Below are 22479 nucleotides of genomic sequence, written 5' to 3'. Positions count from 1 at the left end.
CTGCCCACTGTGCCAACTTCCACCGCACTCTGCTGCCTTCCTGTGCCCTCCTTCTTAGGCACTCTGAAATTCTCGTGTGCCACCATTCATGGAACTCGACTACCCACCCCTGCCACCTTTCCGGTGACTACTGCTGCCTTTTTGTGCGATCTTTCATGGGCACAGCTGTCCTCTTTATGCCACCTTCCATGGGTATTTATAGCCTGCTGTGCACTTTTTTGAAGTGATGTGCAAAGTGTGCCAGACGTTGTTATCATCTGCCAACTATCTGGGCTACTACCATCCCGTGCCACCTTTCCTGGGCACTCTTCTGAGCATGAACGGAAGGACTTTGCTATCATCTGCCAACTTTCTGTGCTACTAGTGCCACCTTTCCTGGGCACTCTGCTCTCTGTGGCACATCTAGGAATTCTCCTGTGCTACCCTTTGCCGATGACTGCCCTCTTTCGCCACCTTTCAGTCCCCGAGGTCAGCTACTATTTCACGACTTGCACCAATCTTTTTGGACTTATTTTTCGAGCACCGGGGGAGGAATAAGCAGGCATCCTGACATGGAGGGGCATTCCCCCTTCCCATCAGGCTTTGCATCATTTTCGGGTGTGTCATTACTCTTAGAAGGACAGAACTAGCCCTGACATCGGCTATAATCTCTGCTGTCTCAGCTATGAAAATACCACAATTGTACCCTTAGGATGGACCTGTGGTCCGAAATGCACCGGCTACAATCTCTGCTGCCTCAGCTATGAAAATACCACAATTGCACCCTGACGATGGACCTGTGGTCCGAAATGCATCGGCTATAACCTCTGCTGCCTCAGCTATGGAAATACCACAATTGCACCCTGACGATGGACCTGTGGTCCGAAATGCATCGGCTATAACCTCTGCTGCCTCAGCTATGAAAATACCACAATTGCACCCTGACGATATACCTGTGGTCCGAAATGCATCGGCTATCATCTCTGCTGCCTCAGCTATGAAAATACCACAATTGCACCCTGACGATGGACCTGTGGTCCGAAATGCATCGGCTATAATCTCTGCTGCCTCAGCTATGAAAATACCACAATTGCATCCTGACGATGGACCTGTGGTCCGAAATGCACCGGCTATCATCTCTGCTGCCTCAGCTATGAAAATACCACAATTCAATTGCACCCTGACGATGGACAGTGGTCGAAGTGAACAAAAAGAAGTAGTGGAACTATGTTCCCTACTGGCGTGCACCGCTCCCCAGAGACCCCATCGCCGCGCCCCCTCCCATGCACAATAAAACCCCGAAAACACATGTGTCTGCTCTTCAAGGAAACGTCCTGTGCAGTGCCCTGACAGTGCAAGTTCCAACCTCTTCCTAGACTTTTACTTTAAAACGAAACCGTTGCGGAACTGTTTCTTATTAAAATAAAAGTATAGGAATGGTAAAACGTAATTAAAAGAAGTAGAGGAGCACCGCCTCCCGACCGCTCCCGCCCACTTTGACCACTGACGATGGACCTGTGGTCCGAAATGCATCGGCTATGGCCTCTGCTGTCTCAGCTATGAAAATACCGGTTGTATACGAATTGATCGTTTTACAACTGCTCGAATGACAATTGACCTTTTCACAATTGACCGAATTGTGAAGGTCAATTGTACCATATATGTGGGGGGAAACCCCCCAAAACCCCCCACCCAACGCCAAACCCCCCAAAACCCATATATATATTTCTGATGTTTGTTAATCTGCTTAGAATCACATGCTGTGCATAGGTCCGACATCCAGTGGTCACTGCGGAGTATTGCATTTTGTTTTTCGTAGTCGAAAAAGGGGACGTCGACAAGGCGTGTCTGTAACACTATCCCTATAGTGACGTGCGTTGTACCCACAATCCCTCACGCGTCGAGGTCCCTCAGATTGTTTTTTTCCGCCCAGTTTCTGGTCGCCTTTCGCGGAGCTCCTAGAGAGACATTGCTATACTTGCCACGGACCTCGGTCCTTTTGTCATAACTTAATATACTGATAACGATCCCTCCCCCTCGACGTTAGCTGTGAAGCTGTTTCTCCGCCGAACTGATTTTCGACGGAGAGGAAGAGCGGAGGAGATCCTTCGGCGCTGCCGAACACGTGGCCTGGCCTCGACGGCCAACTTACAGTAGGGAGAGTGGGGGTTAGAACTTTGTCTCTTCTCTTTGAGAATGTCTTTCTTTCTCCCCTTTCTTTCCCTTGGGGTTGTTATCGCCAGCTATTATTGCCTCAGCTATGGAGAGGACACCATTTAAGTTTTGCCCACGCTGCAGGGGCAAATATACTTGGAAAGATAAGCACAAGCTCTGTAATCGTTGCTTACCCCTCGATCACATAGAGAACAGCTGCGCAGCCTGCAAGCTCTTAAAACCCAGGACTCTTAAAGAACGTAGGGTTAAGAGGTGGGCGGACTACGCGATGTCGAAGTCAGTTTCCTCACCCGCTGCCGCTGTTACTGAAAGTGACGAGGAGTGCGATAACTCGACGTCCGTTACGGAAGTCATGAACCCCCAGAAGGAGCGCTCCCGCTCCTCGTCGTCCGTCCCCGGCCCCGACGGGCTCGGCTCACGCCCTGCTTATGGGGATGAACACCCCGGCGACAAGGACGCACACAAACCCCATAAGGCTAAACACACTACCCACGGCTCTTCTTCGTCGAGAACGAAGGATCCATCAGCGCCGAAGGGGACGCAGGGCACTCCGGCGTCTACCGCAGACCGTAAAGGTCACAAGCCCCACCCGCAAACGCAGCCACGACCAGCGATTGGGCTTCCATCTAACACGGGCGCTACCCCAAAAACATCCGACGCAACGCTCCATAGAGCGACCGTCGAGGTACAACGCGCAACGCACACAACGTCGACACCAGAGCCCTCGACGGACAAAATCGTGGTCGAGAGCCTAGCGAGAATTGTCGCCGAAGACAAACGTACGTGGAAGGCTTTTCAGAAGGAGACGGGAACCTCTCGTCGACGTTGTGGGAGCGTTCGAAACGATTCGAAGGCGAAAACACTAATTTCCCCCCTCTAGACTATTCAGGGGTACCCCATGAGACCCTTGAAAGACTCCATTCTTGCATGGAGAAAATGGAAAGGTTTCTAGGAAACCAAGACCCACCCACTCACAAAAGACAAAGAGAATGGCCACAGGATGACCCTAGAGTCAAGATTCCTAGGCTGGTTGACCTCACTGAGGAGGAGCAATACCTCCAAGAAGATGAGGAGTGTTTGGGTGGAGAAGAAGAGGTAGAACTTGAGGAAGAGGGGTTCGAAGAAGATCCTTATACCACTGCTACAGGTTTTGAAGAGGATACAGCTACCTCGCAGCCCTGGCATTCACCGTCAGTGCAGCCTTGGCAATCCCCATCAGTACATTCAGACCCTGATGCCTTTCTCCCTTCTCCTCTCAAGGATTCACATGGGAACTCCTCTCCCATAGATGACCAACCTTCCCTCAATGCACTATTGCGCAAGGCAGCAGCGCATTTTGAAATTGATACAGGGGAAACTCTTCCAGACATTGACTTTGTAGAAAAAGTCATCAAAGAAAAAGCCCCTGTTAGCCAATCTATTCCACTCCTGGCTTCTATTAAAAGAAGAATTTCTCCTTCCCTTACTAACCCAGCTTTAGTAAGAGGGGTCAACCCTAGAATAGAAAAGCTCTTCAGCCCTTCATCCTCTGACCCTTTATACATCAGAGGACACTCTATTCCGGACTCCCTTGTGGTTACCAACACAAGAAAAAGAGCAGGGGTGCCACTATCCACTAGTGAAGCACCTCCAGACAAAGAAGGCAAAAAACTCTACGCACTGGGGAAGAGAATCACGACCTCCGCCGCCTTCTCTACTAGAATTGCTAATAACAACTCACTTTTAGCTAGCTACGCAGATGCACAGTGGAACAAGCTGCGCAGCGAAGCAGAGGAAGCACCTGAACCTCTGCGTTCTCGCCTGCTAGCTATAATATCAGAGGGCACACTGGTAAACCAGGGCATCGTTAAGAACTCCCTAGATGCCGCTGAGACGGCTGGCCGCTCCCTAGTGCAGGGAATACTTCTCAAACGCCACGTTTGGCTACGCAATTCAGGTTTTAAGCCCGAAACCCAAGCCTCCCTCATAAATAAACCCATTGAACAGACGCATCTGTTTGGGAAAGCAGTAGATGAGGCCCTAGAACATGCTAAAAAAGAGTTTGATACCATCAAGACTCTTGATCAAATTTCTAGGCCCCCTAACAGGCGAGGCTATGGTAATAAACGCTCCTTTCGTGGCCAAAGACAGCAGCAGAACCAACAACAACAATATTACTCTGGCTCCAACTGGCCCACTAACCAGGGTAACACCCAGTTCAGTCAAAGAGGCCAACGCCGTGGCAGAGGAAGAGGTCGTGGCTCCAGCCCCAGAGGTTCCACGCCCAATACCAGCAAATGACCCGAAAATTCGGGTCCCCTCCCATGCATCACCGGTCGGGGGCCGGCTAACATCGTTCCTTTCAGCATGGGAGGGAATCACGTCAGACCGTTGGGTATTATCCACCATAGCCCACGGATACTGCATCGAGTTCAACGGTTCCCCGAAGTAAAAACCCCCACGGAACCGACGCATGACACCGCAACACCTCTCCATTCTTCTTCAAGAGGTGGAAGAACTACTGAAGAAAGAAGCTATAGAGCCCGTCCCCCTATCACAGGTAACAGACGGTATTTATTCAGTGTACTTCCTTGTACCCAAAAAGGACTTAACCATGCGCCCTGTATTAGATCTGCGCCCAGCGAACATATTTGTCAAACCCCAAAAGTTTCGTATGGTGACCTTACAGGAGGTAATCCCACTGTTATCACAAGGGGATTACATGACAACACTGGACATGAAAGATGCATACTTTCATATTTTAATGTTGACATCGCACAGAAAATACCTCAGGTTCAAGATAGAGGACAAACACTACCAGTTCAGAGTACTACCCTTCGGGATAGCATCTGCACCAAGGGTATTCACGAAAGTACTGGCAGTGGCAGCGGCCCACCTGCGCAGATTATCCATCCCGGTATACCCTTACCTCGACGACTGGCTCATAACAGGGGATTCTTACGAAACATGCTTCTCCAATACCCAAAAGACCGTAGACCTTTTGTCCCAACTGGGCTTCTCCATCAACGAAAAGAAGTCCAGCTTAGACCCCAGCCAAATCAAACAATTCCTAGGGGCTCTAATTCGAACAAAGGACGGCCTCGTATTCCCCTCCAACGAGAGGGTCCAAAACATGCTGTTTCAGATTCCCCATTATGTAGCAGGCCGAGAGGTGACGGTACGCAAAGCAATGCGCTTGCTAGGGATGATGGCGTCATGTATTTATTTGGTACCTCACGCGCGCCTGCGCATGCGCCCAATGCAAGAGTGGCTCTACAGCCAGTGGTGTCAGGCCAGCGGACAATGGGACGATCTAGTGGTGGTCTCGCAGGCCTTGGTTCTCTCGCTACGGTGGTGGACAAAAGAAAACCTGTTATTAGGGAAAACTTTTGCCACACCCGCAGTGGAAGCCACTCTAACCACAGACGCATCCCTTACAGGATGGGGGGCTCACCTATCCCATCAGACGGCCCACGGAGTTTGGACTCCGAGCTTAGCATCCAAGCATATAAACCTGCTGGAACTACTAGCGGTGTTCAAAGCACTGAAAGCCTTTCAGAAACAGCTACAAGGAAAGACAGTGATGGTCCTCACAGACAGCACCACAGCCATGTACTACCTCAACAAGCAAGGAGGCACTCACTCTCCAGGACTGTCCAAACTGTCCCAGAATATATGGAAGTGGGCTCTCAGACACAACATGTTCCTACTATCACAACATGTACCAGGGGAACTCAATCTTCTAGCAGACAAACTCAGCAGAGACTTCCCCCTGCCCGGAGAGTACGAATGGCAATTACACAAAGACATCGTCTTAGACGTCTTCACTCAATGGGGATTCCCGGAAATAGACCTGTTCGCAACTCTGAAAAACTCACAATGCCAAAGTTACGCCTCCAGGTACCCCCAGAACCAGTCCAAGGGGAACGGTCTGTCGATTCTATGGTCAGGGAAATTTGTTTACGCCTTTCCCCCGACTCCCCTTCTCAACAAAGTGGTGCACAAGATGCATCAGGAGCAGGTTACAATGATACTAGTGGCCCCAATGTGGGCCCGGCAGCCATGGTTCGCTCACTTGATGGAGATGTCCCTATCTCCCCCAGTGAAACTTCCCTGCCCGTACAACATGCTGTCACAAGACAAGGGCAGAACACTGCATCCATGCCCTCAGACCATGAACTTAGCAGCCTGGCTCCTGAGATCATAGAATTTGGACATTTACAACTCCCACAGAGATGTATGGACATCCTCAGGGAAGCCAGAAAACCTAATACTCGACACTGCTATTCTAGCAAATGGAAAAGATTCGTTATCTGGTGTAGAGGTACTAGCATCAACCCAGTTGACTGCTCTCCTACTGACATTATTCTATACTTGACCCATTTACTGGATTCAGGTTTAGTGTTCAATTCCATTAAAGTCCACCTAGCGGCACTTTCTGCATACACCACTTCCCAACTTAAAGTGTCGTGGTGGAAGATACCAGTTATCAAAGCCTTCATGGAGGGGGTAAAGAGGATACACCCTCCGATAGCTAACCCAGCTCCCGGATGGGACTTAAATGTGGTACTTTCCAGACTCATGGGCCCTCCCTTCGAACCCATGCACAAGGCAACTCTTAAAGATATCACCCTTAAGACTGCTTTCCTAATAGCTATCACCTCCATTAGGAGAGTAAGTGAACTACAGGCTCTTTCTGTACTAGACCCCTTCGTAACAGTTCACAAAGATAAGGTGGTTCTACGCACACACCCAAGGTTTGCACCTAAATTCATCTCGAAATTTCATGTAAACCAAACTATAGAACTACCAACGTTCTTTCAAAACCCTTCCAGCTCGGGAGAAAAAAGTCTGCATACACTAGCTGTACGCAGAGCTGTCATGTTCTACATGGAAAGAACCAGACCACTGAGAAAGACTAATCAGTTCTTTGTCTCGGTGGCAGCAGGAAGAGAAGGAGATGTGGTCTCAAAATCCACTATATCTAGATGGATTGTTCAATGCATCACTCTCTGTTACACTCTTGCTAAGAGAGAACTACCCTTCAAGCCAAGAGCACATTCCACTCGAGGCACGGGGGCTTCCATAGCATTCATTGCAAATGTTCCCCTTGAGTCCATCTGCAAAGCGGCAACCTGGAGTTCTGTGCACACCTTTACAAAACACTACTGTCTAGATGCACACTCTAGATCTGATTCCCAGGTTGGGCAGGCAGTATTAAGACATCTTTTTTCTACTGTTCCTTCTCATAACCCACCGCCAACTCCGGGTACTGCTCGCTAGTCTATGCACAGCATGTGATTCTAAGCAGATTAACAAACATCAGAAGACAATGCATTACTTACCGTAAAAGCATTTCTGATGGTTGTATCTGCTTAGATTCACATGCGCCCACCCTTCCTCCCCGCTCGGATGGAAGGAACATAGACATCCTTTTATATATATTTCTCTCTTTTCTGTACTCACTCACGGCTAAAAGGCTCCCTCAGGGCAGAAAAATACAAACAGAGGGACCTCGACGCGTGAGGGATTGTGGGTACAACGCACGTCACTATAGGGATAGTGTTACAGACACGCCTTGTCGACGTCCCCTTTTTCGACTACGAAAAACAAAATGCAATACTCCGCAGTGACCACTGGATGTCGGACCTATGCACAGCATGTGAATCTAAGCAGATACAACCATCAGAAATGCTTTTACGGTAAGTAATGCATTGTCATATATATTACCAAACCATTATATATATATATATATATATATATATATATGTATATATATATATATATATTCGGTCAATTGTGAAAAGGTCAATTGTGACCCTTTAAATTCGGTCAATTGTTCATTCGAACAATTGTAAACGACCAATTTGGGTAATACCAAAAATACCACAATTGCACCAATACAGGATGCGCATGATGAAGATTCGTTTAATTAGTCTGATTGATTCCATTGGGTATTGAACCTGTTGCTTATTATGTGTACTGTGCAGTAGTGTTACTACATTATGGCGTCCCCAGTTCCGATTACGTAATCATCAGAAATGTCCCTGTCTCTTTCGCCACCTTTCCCCTTTAACCTGTCCTCCCCTGACCCCTTTCATGGGCACTTTATACTACCTGGTGTAACAACTGTTTTTTCTTCTGCATCTTCAGTCTGGGATTGTGATGCGCAGAATAACTTGCCTTTCGAGCCCGGCGCCAAAAGACACCCTGAAGGCTGTGCGCCCTAAAGCCCTCGTGGACAACTGCCGCAAGGTCTTCCTGATGCTCTACAAGGAGGCATGTGAGTATTGCTCCCGGGAGCTGCAGAGCATGGCGTTTTCAGAAATTGCCCCTCATCCTCAGAATGCTCAGAGCAAAAGTGCACAACCCGGTATGAGGGTTATTGTGCAGAAGCCTTGCCATATGTCGGGCATGGGAATGGGGGTGTGTGTGTAAGTACTTATCGGGGGAATATGGGGAAGGTGCAAAGGCAGGCTTGCACGAAATTAGCCTGGATCTGCAGTTGCATGGATGAGAAGGCCTTATGAAGGCTTAGAGAAGTAACCGCATGGGCGGTGGGCCATTATTTGGTAGTAATGCCTTTCTGAAGATGCCAGCATGAAAGGGTCCATGAGAATGTTTGTTCTGGGATTGGGCAATGCAGAGAAGGGAACCAGTGAAGTTAGTACCTCATGTAGCAAAACTATCAAAAACGTAGAGTCTAAGCTAGCCTGTAAAGAGAACACCCGCAAGCAGTCCTTCTCCTGCCATGGCAGGACCATCCGGAACTCGATCCCATCTTCCAGCGCCACAAAACACTGAAAACGTGGCTCTTTCAACAATACCTGCCGGACGAATAAACATCCCTCTCCCTCCACCAAGAAGTACTGAGCTTCTGTATACACTGCCAAGCCCAAGCTTGCATCCTCCTGTTCTAAAGCGCTCTCCTGCTCTTGAGCTAGGTTTGCACTATAAGCGATGCAATAAAAATCAAGATAGTACTAGTGACAGGGATGCTGGAAAGAAGCTGATCTGGGAGTATTAATGCTGTGAGTGGGGAGATATTCCAGTGTTGTTGTTGCTAAAAGAGGTATCTCTGTGTGGATTTGTGAGGAGTAGGTAGCACCAATTCCGCTTCTACAAAGTAGGGCAGGGGTCTGCAACCTTTGGCTCTGCAAATGTCTGGGACAACACGGGCGTCCAAGTGAAAAATACCTGGAGAGCCACAGGTTGCAGAGAACTGGACAAGGGCCACCAGATATACCGGTTTAGTGGGGGAAGTCCCTGTTTAGCACACCATGGGCCTCATTATAACATTGGCGGAATGGGTTAACGGGTGCCGCTAATGGATGTGGACCCGTTAAACCCATTCCGCCTCATTGCGAGGTGCCCTCGCGGGACCCGATGTGGACGTCTGGTTTTACCAGACGTCCTTACCGGGTCCCGCGAGGGGACCAGGGAGCTAACAACGAGCCGGTCGTAATCGGCCCGTTGTTAGCTCCCTGCACCCATTCCCATTATGGGGTCAAATGTGAATGGGGCAGGTCTGCCCCGAGTTCCCTGAAGGAGGAATTACCGGGCCCTCCAAACTCAGAATGGCCCAGTAATTCCCCATTCAGGGAACCCAGACCCGGACCCGGTTTTGGGGGCAGCCATGCCCTTATGTCTTATTAAGGGCATGGCTACCGCCAAAGCCGTAATGAGGCCCCATGTCCCGTTGCCCCAAGATGTTTTCAGCAAACAAGTCAAGTGCCCCACTTTTTAGAATAGGCTTTGAAGCTAAATCCTTACGAGCGCAGTTGTCTGGTAACAAGTGGATGCCGGCCAGAACCTACCTACAGGAAGAGCGTGTATGAGGAAGAAGCAGTGTAAGTGTCAGCATCTCCTATTGCTTCCAAGAGATCAAAGAGCTCAGAAAATAAAGAGAGAGGAGCAGGTGAAAGAGAGTGTGGGAATATGGGATGGAAAGGAAGGGGGAGAAGAGAAGGTGGGAAAAGAGTATCTGAGAGAACCAGCAGTAGATGGCAAAGGAAAAAGAAGAGTAAGGACAACAGAGACACCATGGCCCCAACATTGTTCCAAGTGCATCATCCTTAGAATGTATTATTAGTGCACCAGAGTACTCTGCAAAAAAAGGACATACCTCCCTGAAAAGATGTATCTATTCTCATTGCTCCTGAAATAGATTCAGAAACTGGGAAATGGCAATGAAAGGGTCCAATAATACCTCGGATGTAGCTGGAATTAAGGAGAAAACTCAGACATAACAAGTCGTGGTATCTTTTTGCTTTGCCGTTCTGGCCCGTCATATATGTTTCGGTGCTCAGCATTTAAAGTTCTTTGTCTATATCAATATATCATTATGTCAATTTTACATAACTGTCCTGTGTTTTTGTTAGTAATCTATCTTTAAGGAGGAAGGATAGCTCAGGGGCAACACGTTTGTCTTGGAAGCGAGACAAGGCATCGCAACACAGATTCGTATACCGATCCCACGCTCAAAATACCACTCGCTGGTATTAAGGACGCTATCAAAGAACAATTATAATTATAACCTCCAGTTGCATCACCATCCGTTGCTATCACCCTCCCTTTTACGTAATTATTGAGTGAGCTATTACATTTGCACAACCATTGCATCAAATCCCTTTACTCCCCACCCCATAAAGGTTCATGGTGCATAAAGTCTGGTGGGCCGTGCCATTAGTTCAGAAATTCATCCCCTACTATATACATTACTACAAGGCTTTACGTGGGATAAGAAATCGAAGTTGGCCCTAAAAAGACACAAAACAATATTTCAGAGCAGGGCCTAAGAGGCGTGTCGCGTGACCTAAGATGTTCAAGTTATTAAGGAACTTACAAAAGGGGCGTGGTCTGTGCAACCAAAAGAGTGGCCTAACAGGCACGACTGAGTGTTTGATCTATTGCAGAATATACCTTCCAGGAAATGTAGAAAATCTATTTCAAATGTGTATTAAATGGATGTACTTGATTATTTCGTATACGAAAATGTCGAATTCGAAAATCACGAGTTTGACATGCCAGTAGCGAAATAATCACGTACATGATCCCTACTGTGGTGCTGTCCCCTAAAGGGAACAGCAGGCGGCGGAGTGACGTCTGCCGCGTGCAGTATAAATAAAGGTGGCTTCCCGGCCGCATTAGTGCGACTGGGGAGCCCGAACACAGCAGACGTCTCCGGCTAAGTCTCTGGGGGTTGGGGGCTCACAGGAATCGCGAGTGGGGCCATTGAGAGACCCCCAACAGTGGCGATGAGTCCGGTATGTTGCCTGGGCCCAGCGGTGATACTCGGAACAATTTTTGAACGGAGCGGATAAGAAGGCTTGTTCATTCCATGCTGCGGGCCGGGTGGATACCACGCGGCAGGCGGCCATTTTGAAACCTAGGCAGTGGATGTTCGCAGTGCTCCGGTGGGGCCCGTGATTGACATCCAAGCCCAATTTTTGGACACAATGATAGCGGACAGCTATATCTCCCCACACATGCCCAGATTGTTATTTATTTTTTATTTTTGGGCGAGTTACGTGGAGTGAAGGCGAGGTGCTAGGGGGAAGGATGTTGAGGCCTGCTTGATCCATTGACCTCCCTGGCTCAATTTTTTGACCGTCTGTGCTGGACTGTGAATCCTCCACATTGTTCTGCAGCTGAGGATTGTCATCTTCATCATCATCATCATCATTACCAGCTGCTGCATGTAAAAGCACAATCTTAGACTGGTGGACCCTGTGGCCTGCAGTATCTGCTACAGATCTTCATCATCATCATCATCAGGTCTAGACATTGGACTTTGTTTGTGTGTGTCTGGATTGGTGTACTCCACGGCCTTCGATGACTGTGCTGGCTGGGTGAGTTGCGGCCCCCATTCCTTTGCGGGAATGCCTGTGCGCTTTAACCCATGATTGCACCTGGTGATCAAGGAGGTGGGCAGCCTGCAGACCAGCAGTTACCTCAAGTTCAGCCCCCACCTCTGGCACAAACCAGTTGTTCAGCCTGTGCCCCAAGTAATGGCACAAATGTAGGTTCCAGCCAATCCCGGAGATTGATGTCTCAGGCCCTCCATCCAGTCTGGGGCCCAGATGGAAACGGTGGATGGACCGCCTTAACATGTATTTCAGGGCCACCATGGAGACTAACGACGACAGTAAACTGGCGACGCTGCTGTATGCTGCAGGGCCTGTGGTGCAGGAAATATTTGAGTCACTTCAAACTGCTGATGCCTCGTATGGTGCTGCCAAGACAACCCACCAAAACCATTTCATCCCATTAGCCAACGCAGACTATGAGCGGTTTGTTATGTTGTCGGCTCGCCAGAAGGAAAACAAGACTCTGGACACTTTTTATGGTCGTTTGAAACGCCTGTCTCTGGAGTGTGCATGGGGTGATCCAGATGACATGATCAGGACTCTCCTATTTCATGCTTGTTCGTCGGGGAAACTAAGGCGACAAGTACTGAGGGAACCAGGGACCACCCATGCTCGCATCCTGGAACTGGGGCGCTGCCATGAAGTCTCAGAGACACGTGCATCCAGGTTGGAGGCAGGAACACGCCCAGTGAAAACAGAGGAGGTATGTGCGATGGGGTGTGGCGGCAGAGGTGCCAGGAGGCCCGGCAGCAGCTTCCCCGACAGGGGTGGGAGAGCTGGGGAAGCGTGCCAGAAGTGTGGCTATGACCTGCCCCACCCTGCTGAATGTCCAGCGGTGGGAAGAACCAGTGCGCGGTGCAGCCTTGCTGACCACTATGCTCGGGTGTGCAAGGCGTCTCTGCCAGTAATGGTGCCCAGAGGCCCAGTACGGTCCGCATTCCTGTGTCAATCCCGCCCCCCTAATGTGGCCCAAGTCGACCAAGGAGAGGAAGGTGCCCAAGCGGAAGAGGAAGAAGAGGAGGAGAACATCTTCTTCTTATCAAGTGTGGAGGCTCTCAAGTCGAAAAGCAGACGGCAACCAAGGTGCATTGTTGTGGTAAACAAGTCCCCCGTCCTGGTGCTGGTGGACACGGGTGCATCTGTCAACGTGATGGCCTGTGGAAACTATGATGCGATGGACACCAAAATTGGTCACACCCAGGGCTCACATCTTCACATTCGGAGGATCAGAGCTGATTCCCCTCGATGGTGCATTCATGGCCAAAGTAGAGCATGCAGGATCAAAGGTCACGGCGAGATTCAATGTAACACCACTTAGCACTAACACGCTGCTGAGCTGCGCCGCGACGGAGGCCTTGGGCATTGTAAGCTTTGCATACTCCGTGTACATGGAAGACATACATGAATTACTGGATAAGTACTCTGCCCTGTTCCAAGGAATCGGACAAATGGCTGGTGATCCAGTGAGGCTGCACATAGATGAGTGCAGCCGATCGCCCTAAAACACTGCAGAGTGCCCTTCCATCTGTTAAGTGACTTCAATTCAGCAATCCCACTAACTCAGTGCCTCGTCTGGGATGCCCAAGGGAAGCCCTTATTTATATGTTTTTATGACAAGTTATACTCTGGATGATAAACCCTTATATAACTCCCCTCTCTTTGAATCCTCCTGACCTCACTGAGAAGTAGGTTTGTTTTGTAATTTAAAAGATTTATTGGAAAAATTAAACAATATATATATATCACACTTTTATAATAAATTAATATTTGATAGCACACTTAGGCATATGACAGTGATCAACAATGGATGAGTTTACACTAGCACACTGATTTAATTACTTAAGAGTTAGTATAGGGAGGATAAGGTAGCAGAAAATACTTTTATGGTTTCTAGGAAAAGCAATGAGGGAAAAATGCAGCACAGAAATAAACTTGATATGATTTCAACAAGAGATAATATGATCACTTTTTCTTTGACAATTCCCCCCCCCCTATGCAAGATAAAGAGATGGAAGGAGAGCGCACAATTCTCAGGAATACAAAATGCAATACAAATTTCCAGTTCCCCCCAGCGAGCTTAGAGGAAAACAGGAATGATTTTAAAGCAGGCAAGATCCTTTTAAATGTGGTGGCAATGAAGTGAAAAATATGCTGAAAATTCTTTAAATTCCCTCTAGAGGTTCAGGGTGAGTGAGAGATACTTTAAATCAGTTCAGGTCAGCCCTACCAATGATTCAGGGATGTTTATCAGGTTGAAAACGGGATTCAGTAATGGAAGCAAAAGACAGATATTTTTACACGTGGTTGAAATGAAGCAAACTGTCAATTTGTGGCACTTTTTTCCGAGTGCGTCAATCGCGATTACGGAGGAACTATAAGGAGTAGCAAGTCAGTTTAAGGCGTGTTGGAAAACTTAGCATCGTAGCTTTAAGATGAAAGTTAAACCACGTTCCTAGCACACGCGGTTCCAAAGATACGGACGATTTTGTGGAGATAGATTCTATGATGCAGTTCCAGATAGGTGGAAATGGTTTCAATTAGATTATTTTAAACTAAGAGATTGGGTTGCACAGTTCTGGCTGAGTACTCACACTATAAATTTGAAATAGGCCGTCAAGGTCTGATCAGGTTTGGACTGGACTCCTGGCGGGTGGTTCTGAAGTCACAGCTCTCTGGGTCAGCTCTGCTCTGCACTTCACAGCGGTCTGGTCTCTGGTTCTGCTGGTCTGGATCAAGTGGATTCTGAATACAGCACTGCTTTCTGGGTACCGGCACAGGGTTCGAGGTAGAATCAAACAGCTCAGCCCGGCTGTTTGAATAATTTGCAAAAGATTTTGAGGCCTGCTGAAAAAGGATTCAGCTGGTGGTTCAGGCCTCAATGCTACAAGTTCTGAAGTCTGGATTCTAAGTTCTGGAGTTGAGTTCTGGATCTTGAAGTCGTCCGGCAAAATGCTTCGCAAGAAATGGAAGGTGAGTCTCTTGCCTGTCCACAGCAGTCTCTTTTTATGTGTTTTGAAAATGGGTGTGTGCTTGGGCATAACTAAGCCTGCCCCTCACAACTTATCATTGGCCAAGCTCTCCTCTCTCCCTTGATTGGGGGAAGGAATGGAGTGTCATCAGGCATTAATTTTATGGCATACAGAAAGAACACTCCCCTTGTCAATTTGCACCCAAATCTATTTTTGATCCAAATACATATTTATCTATGTACCATTTTTCTAATATTATATGTCCAGTTAACATATTTTCTGTAGCACCAAACCATCTGATCCCTGTCTTTGTAAGATGTTGTGTCCACTTATGACAGAATTCTGCCCTTTTCATCAAGAACACAACCTCAAAACTTTTCCAGAATTTACACAAACATGCACAAAGAATATGGGCATCAGATGATAAAGTGTCAGATTTTTAACATACAGACATTCAGAGTAATAACTTATTTTCCGCTACTACCCCCCAGAACATACCACAGAGTCCTAACACCTCTTAAAATGTGCACAGAAAAATCACAAGAATAATGTTATTAATTATATAATTGTGACAAGTCTGTACTATGAATTATCCATCTTTTTAAAATTATGCTCTGGCCCAGAGGGGTGTAGTTTCCCAAAGCACATGGTGGAATTTCTGGTTTGTCCACTTCCTCCAACTCAAGTTGCTCACAGAGGCACTGCCCCTCCCAGTTTCTCTCAAGAGGAAGCCATTTACGACCCCCCCTAATTTAACATTTGCCTGAGCCAAGGAAGGCTCATTGTTCTTTTCCCTGCTCCCAGGTGCTCCTCCCCTGATTCAATCAGGGAGGTGTCATCTCCTTTTGGTGGGAACAGCAGAAGGCAGGCAGGCCTGGAATGCAGTTGCGGGGCAAGTTTCAACTCCTGTCGGGGGTAGTTGCCAGGCAAAATTGAATCTCTTCACTCCCGGCTTCAGCTAAATGTCACTTTTGTTCCAGTTTTCTTCATTCAAATCAAACTTACAATTTTTACACATGCAGCTAGAACGCTGTTTCTAAGTTCAAAACTATGACCTTTAAACAGTTGCAACCTATGTGACACTCAAAAGTAGGTCACTCATTTATTTTAAACATTTCAATTTTAGTGGTTTTAAATCCAATTTCAGTTAAGCTGCTGACATCCACAGCTCAGCCAGTTTTGTTATAAACATTGTTTTGGGCTCTTCATCTTTCCAGATTTTGTATGCACACAAGAATACATTCTGCCAAATGTCTGCTGGTGTTCAGTGAGATTTTTTAATATCTTGCAATGTTTAAAATAGGCATTTTTAGCTTGCATTTCAGAGAAACAAAGGTGATTTCAAAGCGGCACTGCTGTTTTTCCTTTGGCACCACGTTTCACTCATGGCGCTTCTGGCCCACCCCACTCGCACTGGTGGGTGGCATGTCAGGGGACCATTTTTGTGTGCGCAAAATGGCGTGGTTTTCCCGGATTCTGGCGCAAATGTGGGCTTTTCCGCCATCTTGGATTTTCTAAGCCCACAGCACCAAATGTTGCAGCATAGTAACTTGAACGTGGGTCAAGACACCCAACACATCTGAGAGAACTGGTGGAGAAAGAGCTGGACAATTTAGTAAACTTGGACATTATTGAAAAAATATGCGTCAATATGAGGCTTCCCAACAAGGCCATCTGGAGGGAAAGACACCTGACGCCGACCATCGACGACATCATTGCAGAACTGCAGGGAGCTCGATTCTTTTCAAAGCTAGACCTCAGGGCCGGATAACACACGGTCGTCCTGCATCCAGAGTCGAGGTACATCACGACTTTTACCACCCACAGAGGCTTGTATGGTATAAGAGACTCAGTTTTGGGGTGTCGTCGGCAGCCGAGGTATTTCAAAATATCATCAGAGGTGCCCTGGCTGACCTGGACAGAGTTTTGAATATCAGTGACGACATCCTGCTATTAACAAAGAATGAGGTAGACCATATACGCAAGATGGCCAGGACTTTTGAGAGGCTACAGTCGCTAGGCCTTACGCTCCATCGGGAAAAGTGTGAATTTTTGCGGTCGACTATCGAATTCTTTGGATTTTTGTTCAAGGAGGGTGGTGTGTCACCAGACCCCAGGAAGGTAAAGGACATTAAAGAGGCCCGACCACTGGAGAATGTGTCTGAGGTGAGGCGTTTTCTTGGGATGGTGATGTACTGTGGTTAGTTCATCAAGAACTTAGCATCCAGGTCGGAGCCCCTACGGGCCCTCACTAAGAAAGAGACGGCGTGGCAGTGGGGCCCTCTCGAACAGGCGGAATTTGAAGATATCAAAAGCGCCCTCACAGCCGAAGACACCATGGCGTTCTTCGACCCAACACTCCGGTCGGAGATAATGGTTGATGCCAGCCTGTTCGGCCTGGGGGCCATACTGATGCAGATCAGCCTGGATGACAGCGTTCGCCCAGTGGCGTATGCAAGAAAGGCGCTGTCTGACACCGAGCAGCGCTACTCCCAGATCGAGTGAGAGGCCATGGCCGTAGTGTGGGGTGCAGGCATTTCAGGCTGTACGTCCTAGGCCTGCCTGTGACTGTTGTGACTGACCAAAAGCCACTGCTTCCCATTCTGGCGGGATCCTCGTCAAAACCACCGGCGAGAATTGAACGGTGGATACTCGCACTCCTCGAGTACGGGGTCTCGCTGGTGTACAGACCCGGCGCAAACAATGCGGCAGACTATCTGTCCCGACACCCGAGGAACGGCAGCATAGATACACCGGGTGCATGTGCAGAAGAAGCGGATGACCATGTGCAGATGGTGATGGAAGCAGCCACCCCGAACGCCATGCCCATGGAAGAACTGGAGGCAGCAGTGGCTCGGAATAAATGTTTTTACATCCTGAAGACCGCCATACAACAGGGGTCGTGGAAGACGGTGCTTGAATCCCTGGCTGGACGTACCCAAGAAGCAAAAGGGGCGCTAGAACAATTGTGGAAGGTGAGGGAGGAACTGTCGTTCACAGCCACAAGCCTCCTGCTGAGGGGAGACCGTATTGTTGTCCCCCAAGCCAAGATCCAGGAGGTAATAAGTCTGGCCCATCAAGGACATCAAGGGGCCGCGAAGACCAAGGCCTGACTACGGTCAAGCGGTGGGTCGATGAACATGTAGCCGCATGCGTCTGGTGCCAGGCGGATTCCCGCGTACAACGAGAGCCTGCCATTGAGACCATGCCCACAGGGACGTGCCCATGGGAGGTGGTACATGCAGACTTTGGGTCCACCACACAGGGTACACATTTCCTGATGGTGGTGGATGAGTACTCCCGATACCCAGAGGTGCAGTTTGTGGACTCTGTGGCTTTTGAACATGTGATGGTGGCCCTCGAGAAAGTCTTTGCGCTCATGTTTTTCCCCATACCCTGTGCTCGGACAACGGGGAGCCCTTTCAGAGTAAGCGGTTCGCAGAGTTGATGGACGGGTATGGGGTTCAACATCAGAAGGTCACCCCGCTCTGGCCACAAGCCAACGGGGAGGCGGAAAGGCTGATGCAGACTTTGAACAAGACATTCCGCATAGCACAAGGCCAAGGACGATGCCTGAGAAGAGTGCTGTACCAATTTCTGAGGGTCTACCGGGCCACTCCCCACACATCGACAGGGGTGACACCAGCAGAAGCCCTGTTCAAGCGGTGCCCCCGGGGGCTGCTGCCAGAGGTTGTCGAGAAGGAGCCGGGAGTTATCGATGACCAGCAAGTGGAGCATGATCGCCGGCTGAGGACTGAGCAAGAAAATGTGAGGAGAGAACTCCGCCCACAACACCTGGCACCCGGGGATGAGGTGCTGATAAGAAATAGGCATCCCCACGGGAAGCTGTCCCTCCCATATGAACCGGAGCCTCTGGACGTGGTGGCTGTCAAAGGATCCATGGTGACAGCATCCGATGGCAAATCGTCCGTTACCAGGAACGTGAGTTTAAGAGACTGAGTGACACAAGGACTGACCCACCCCAGGAGCAGGACAGCATGGAGGTACCCAATGAGGGTGGAGGTGCTGGACCTTTCCTGTTGTTTCCCGCCGAGGGAACACCTGCTGATGGACCGCCCGTGCCGGAGACCAGCAGAAGGTACCCCTTGAGGACAGGACGAGGGAAACCTGCTCGCCTCACCGTCTACTTGGTAGGACAAGTATTCTGAATGACCCGCAGGTCGTTGTAGTCGTTAAAGGGATCAAGGGTGGCTGTAATTAAAGGGGTGCCGCAGGCTAATATGTTTTCATTTCCACTGTTTGAGGTGTTGTTGTTACTGTTGGAAGTGTTAATGTAAGTTTGTTGTCCTCATGAAAAAGGAAGAGTGTGGTGCTGTCCCCTTAAGGGAATAGCAAGCGGCGGAATGAAGTTGCACTCCACCGTGTGCACTATAAATAAAGGGGGCGTTCCCGGCCGCGTTAGTGTAACCAGGGAGCCCGAACACAGCAGACGTCTCCGGCTGAGTGAGGGTTTGGGGGCTCACGGGAATCGCAAGTGGGGCCTTTAAGAGACCCCCAAAACCTGCCCAATATCCCCCAACCACCTACCCTTAAAAACGTACCTCCACTTATCACTTACCTGTGTTTCATTCGCATGGCCACAGCTCCGTCCCTGCAACAAGAGTTCCGCCTCCCCTTTGAGGGGCGGAACTTCTGCCGTAGGATCTGTTGTTTTTTCCTTCGGAATATCCTTCTTTGTCCCCCGCTTTTCTTTTTTATAGAAGCGGGGGACACCCCCGCCACTCCTGAATTCCCTTAATGTCAAAGAAAGGGAGCAGGGGGACACCCCGGCAACCCTGCTCCCCTTCTTCAACATTTTGGGATTGCCTTTTTTTTTTACACTGCCGAATTCGGCATTTTCTTGCATGCAGGATGGTTGATGCGAGATTTGTAATACTGTGATAAATCGGTGAAAATATCTGCTAAAACAAAACTATTCAATAAACAAATCAAATCAAAACATATTCCTGTAGGTGCCAATCCCAGTAAGGGCCTCTGTACGTGAAGGGTGTTGGGGGGCCATGGAAAGCCTGGGGGGAGAGGATGAAGGGGAGGAGAAAAGGAAGGTGGGGCACTTGATGTAAAGTAAGGAATAAAGGAGGTTTCAAGTTTCCCCTTGTCCGTGTCTGTGTGCGTGGCCTCCCTTCGTTATTTTCTTTGCAACGACGGGGTCGCAACACTTACATTTGCACTTATGTGCAAACAGGTCCCCTCTGAGAAATATTTGTCATTTGCACTGCGTAGTGCAAATGAGAAGTGTAAATAGATAGTGGGAGCCTCTTTACACCTCTCTTTTGCACTCCGCAGTGCAAATAGAATAAACACCGCCTGCCAAATGTGCATGGTAGGCAGCGTTTACAATGATTTCTTGTGGAATCTGCCTGCCCTTTGCCGGCACCGAAAGCAGGCTTATTCCATAGGAACTAATTGGTTTTACGTCAGCATGAAAATGTAATGCTGGCGTGAAGCCCAGTTGTTTTTGAAGGCAGATGGTAAAAGGGAGGCGGTAGAGTACTTATTCCAAATTTCATTGGCCACGCAGGTCATGGCAGCAGAGGATATGACTCCAGGAACCCTTTGGAGTGAAAGCCTATGCAGGGTCAAATGTATCTCTTTGCACCATGGTCGAACTTGTACAATCGTTAAAGGGCTTATAGCTACTAAACACTACCATCAATGAGGCGTCCAACCCGCCTCTCATGCTTCCAACCATGGAGGCACAGATCCAGTTGGCATCAGATCCCTCCATGAAGAGTTTTACAGCAGCAGCCCTAAAAGGGGACATGGCAGTGGTGGGTCGCTACAATATTTACGTCAGGGACCGGAAGGTTGGTAACGGCGAGATGAACATTTTACTAAAAATGCTATGTTCCGGGGGCATGCTTTTTGGAGGAAAGCTGGACTTTCCAGTCAAAAAGTTCTTTGAGGGTAAGAAATGCACCTCTTCTCTTGAAGGTCCATCCAAAGGGGCCCCCACGAAGACGATTTCCCTCAAATTGGGGTCTCAGCAGTACTAGAAGGCTGGTTCCACCAAAGTTCCACCTTCCTATGGCGACAGGAGCAAAGCAGCCGCAACACCGGCACCATCCAAGTCTCAGCAGTCCTGACAATGAAGACCTCCCTAATTTGGGCACAATGCCAATAAGGGGAGGAATTACAGCATTGAGGTCAGCTTGGAAGGATTGGTCAAACACCCTTTGGTGTGCAGAGTTGTGGCACAGGGGCCCTATTCGAAGATTATGTCAATTCCACCATCACCAGCAACTGTGACAACACCCTAGGCCAGGCTTGGGGCACGAGGAAGAGTGCAAAACGTCGGTTCCATGTAATAATGTCGCCACAAAAATCATGCCATGCAAAAATATCGCCGAAAAATTGCCGTTTTTTGTGCCGACATTATTGCATGGAACATGCGGGGGACACCCCCGCAACCCCCAATTTTTTTTGCCCCTGTCCCCATATATATGGTCACCCATATAATATCGCCACGACCTTTTCCCAGCGATATTATTTACAGCGACCATATATGGGGATAATATTACCTGATACCAAAACGTCAAGCTATACTGAGAGATCATGGGTCGAAATGGGGGAAAGGGTTTTATTCAAGAGTGTTCATGGTGGAGGAGGTCTCGGGAGTCTATTGACTTATTCTGAATCTGAAACGCCTCAACGTTTGACTGCGCACAACCTTGCTCAAGATGGAGACGGTTCAGCAGATCGCCCAGCTCATTGCAAGGGGGGCCTACACACACATTATAGGCCGCTGACGGTATATCCGGACAGATATAGAGACCAGTCTTCAGGGGATTTCAACACAGAGGGTTCACCATGCATGTGGACAGATCTGAACTGGTGTTTACAGAAGGTTTCCTTAGAGAAGGAAGTTCTGCTAGAAGCACAGCAAACTTTAATTCTTACCATGGATGCCAGCAGAGAGGGGGGGCAGCCTGGTTTCTCTCTCAGCACAGGGCAGAGGAGGTGCAAGCCTGAACAGTCAGTCTTCCCCGTGGAAGGAGGTATGTGCTGTCTTTCAAGCTCCTTCATGTTCAGAGCCGGCTGACTGGCCATGTACTGTTAATCAGAACTGACAGCACTGTGGCCAGATATTGCATAGGCAAACAGAGGGTACCTATGCTCACTCCCTGTCCCCGCAGTGGGCATAATCCCATGCTCATTCCTTCCAGGCGGACCACATCTAGGGGATTGTCAATGAGGCAGCATACAGTCGCATTGTGCGGTTCCCTGTTCCACATGGATTGCTGGCTCGCGAGGTGTGTTTTCTGGAGGTCTGCAGGAAGTTTGCGATCCCCCATCATCAACCGTTTTGCACACAGGTCCAACCATAAGGTGCCCCTTTTACTGCTCTCAGCATTGAGGGCCCTTGACAAGGGGGTGGATGCTCTTTCTCTTCCATAGGACAGAGCTCTTCTGTTTGCCTTCTCCCTTTAACAGGGTGCTGAGGGGCAAATGCAGGGTAGAGATATAGGAGAATATATTGGTAGCTC

General features: G+C 48.8%; 1 protein-coding gene across 3 annotated transcripts in view; it reads left to right on the top strand.

Annotated features, from left to right (window-relative positions):
• IL34 (interleukin 34) overlaps positions 1–22479 on the top strand; it is a 353106-nt gene that overhangs the window by 323396 nt on the left and 7231 nt on the right. For all 3 annotated transcript variants that reach the window (XM_069654917.1, XM_069654923.1, XM_069654908.1), the window contains one exon: positions 8287–8416. In XM_069654917.1, coding sequence (XP_069511018.1) covers positions 8287–8416 — 130 coding nt within the window. The remainder of the gene's footprint in view (positions 1–8286; positions 8417–22479) is intronic.

This window comes from Ambystoma mexicanum, chromosome 1p, assembly GCF_040938575.1.
Source record: "Ambystoma mexicanum isolate Mex_15411 chromosome 1p, UKY_AmexF1_1, whole genome shotgun sequence".
NCBI classification, from domain to species: Eukaryota; Metazoa; Chordata; class Amphibia; order Caudata; family Ambystomatidae; genus Ambystoma; species Ambystoma mexicanum.
This window is presented reverse-complemented; position numbering and strand designations above follow the sequence as displayed.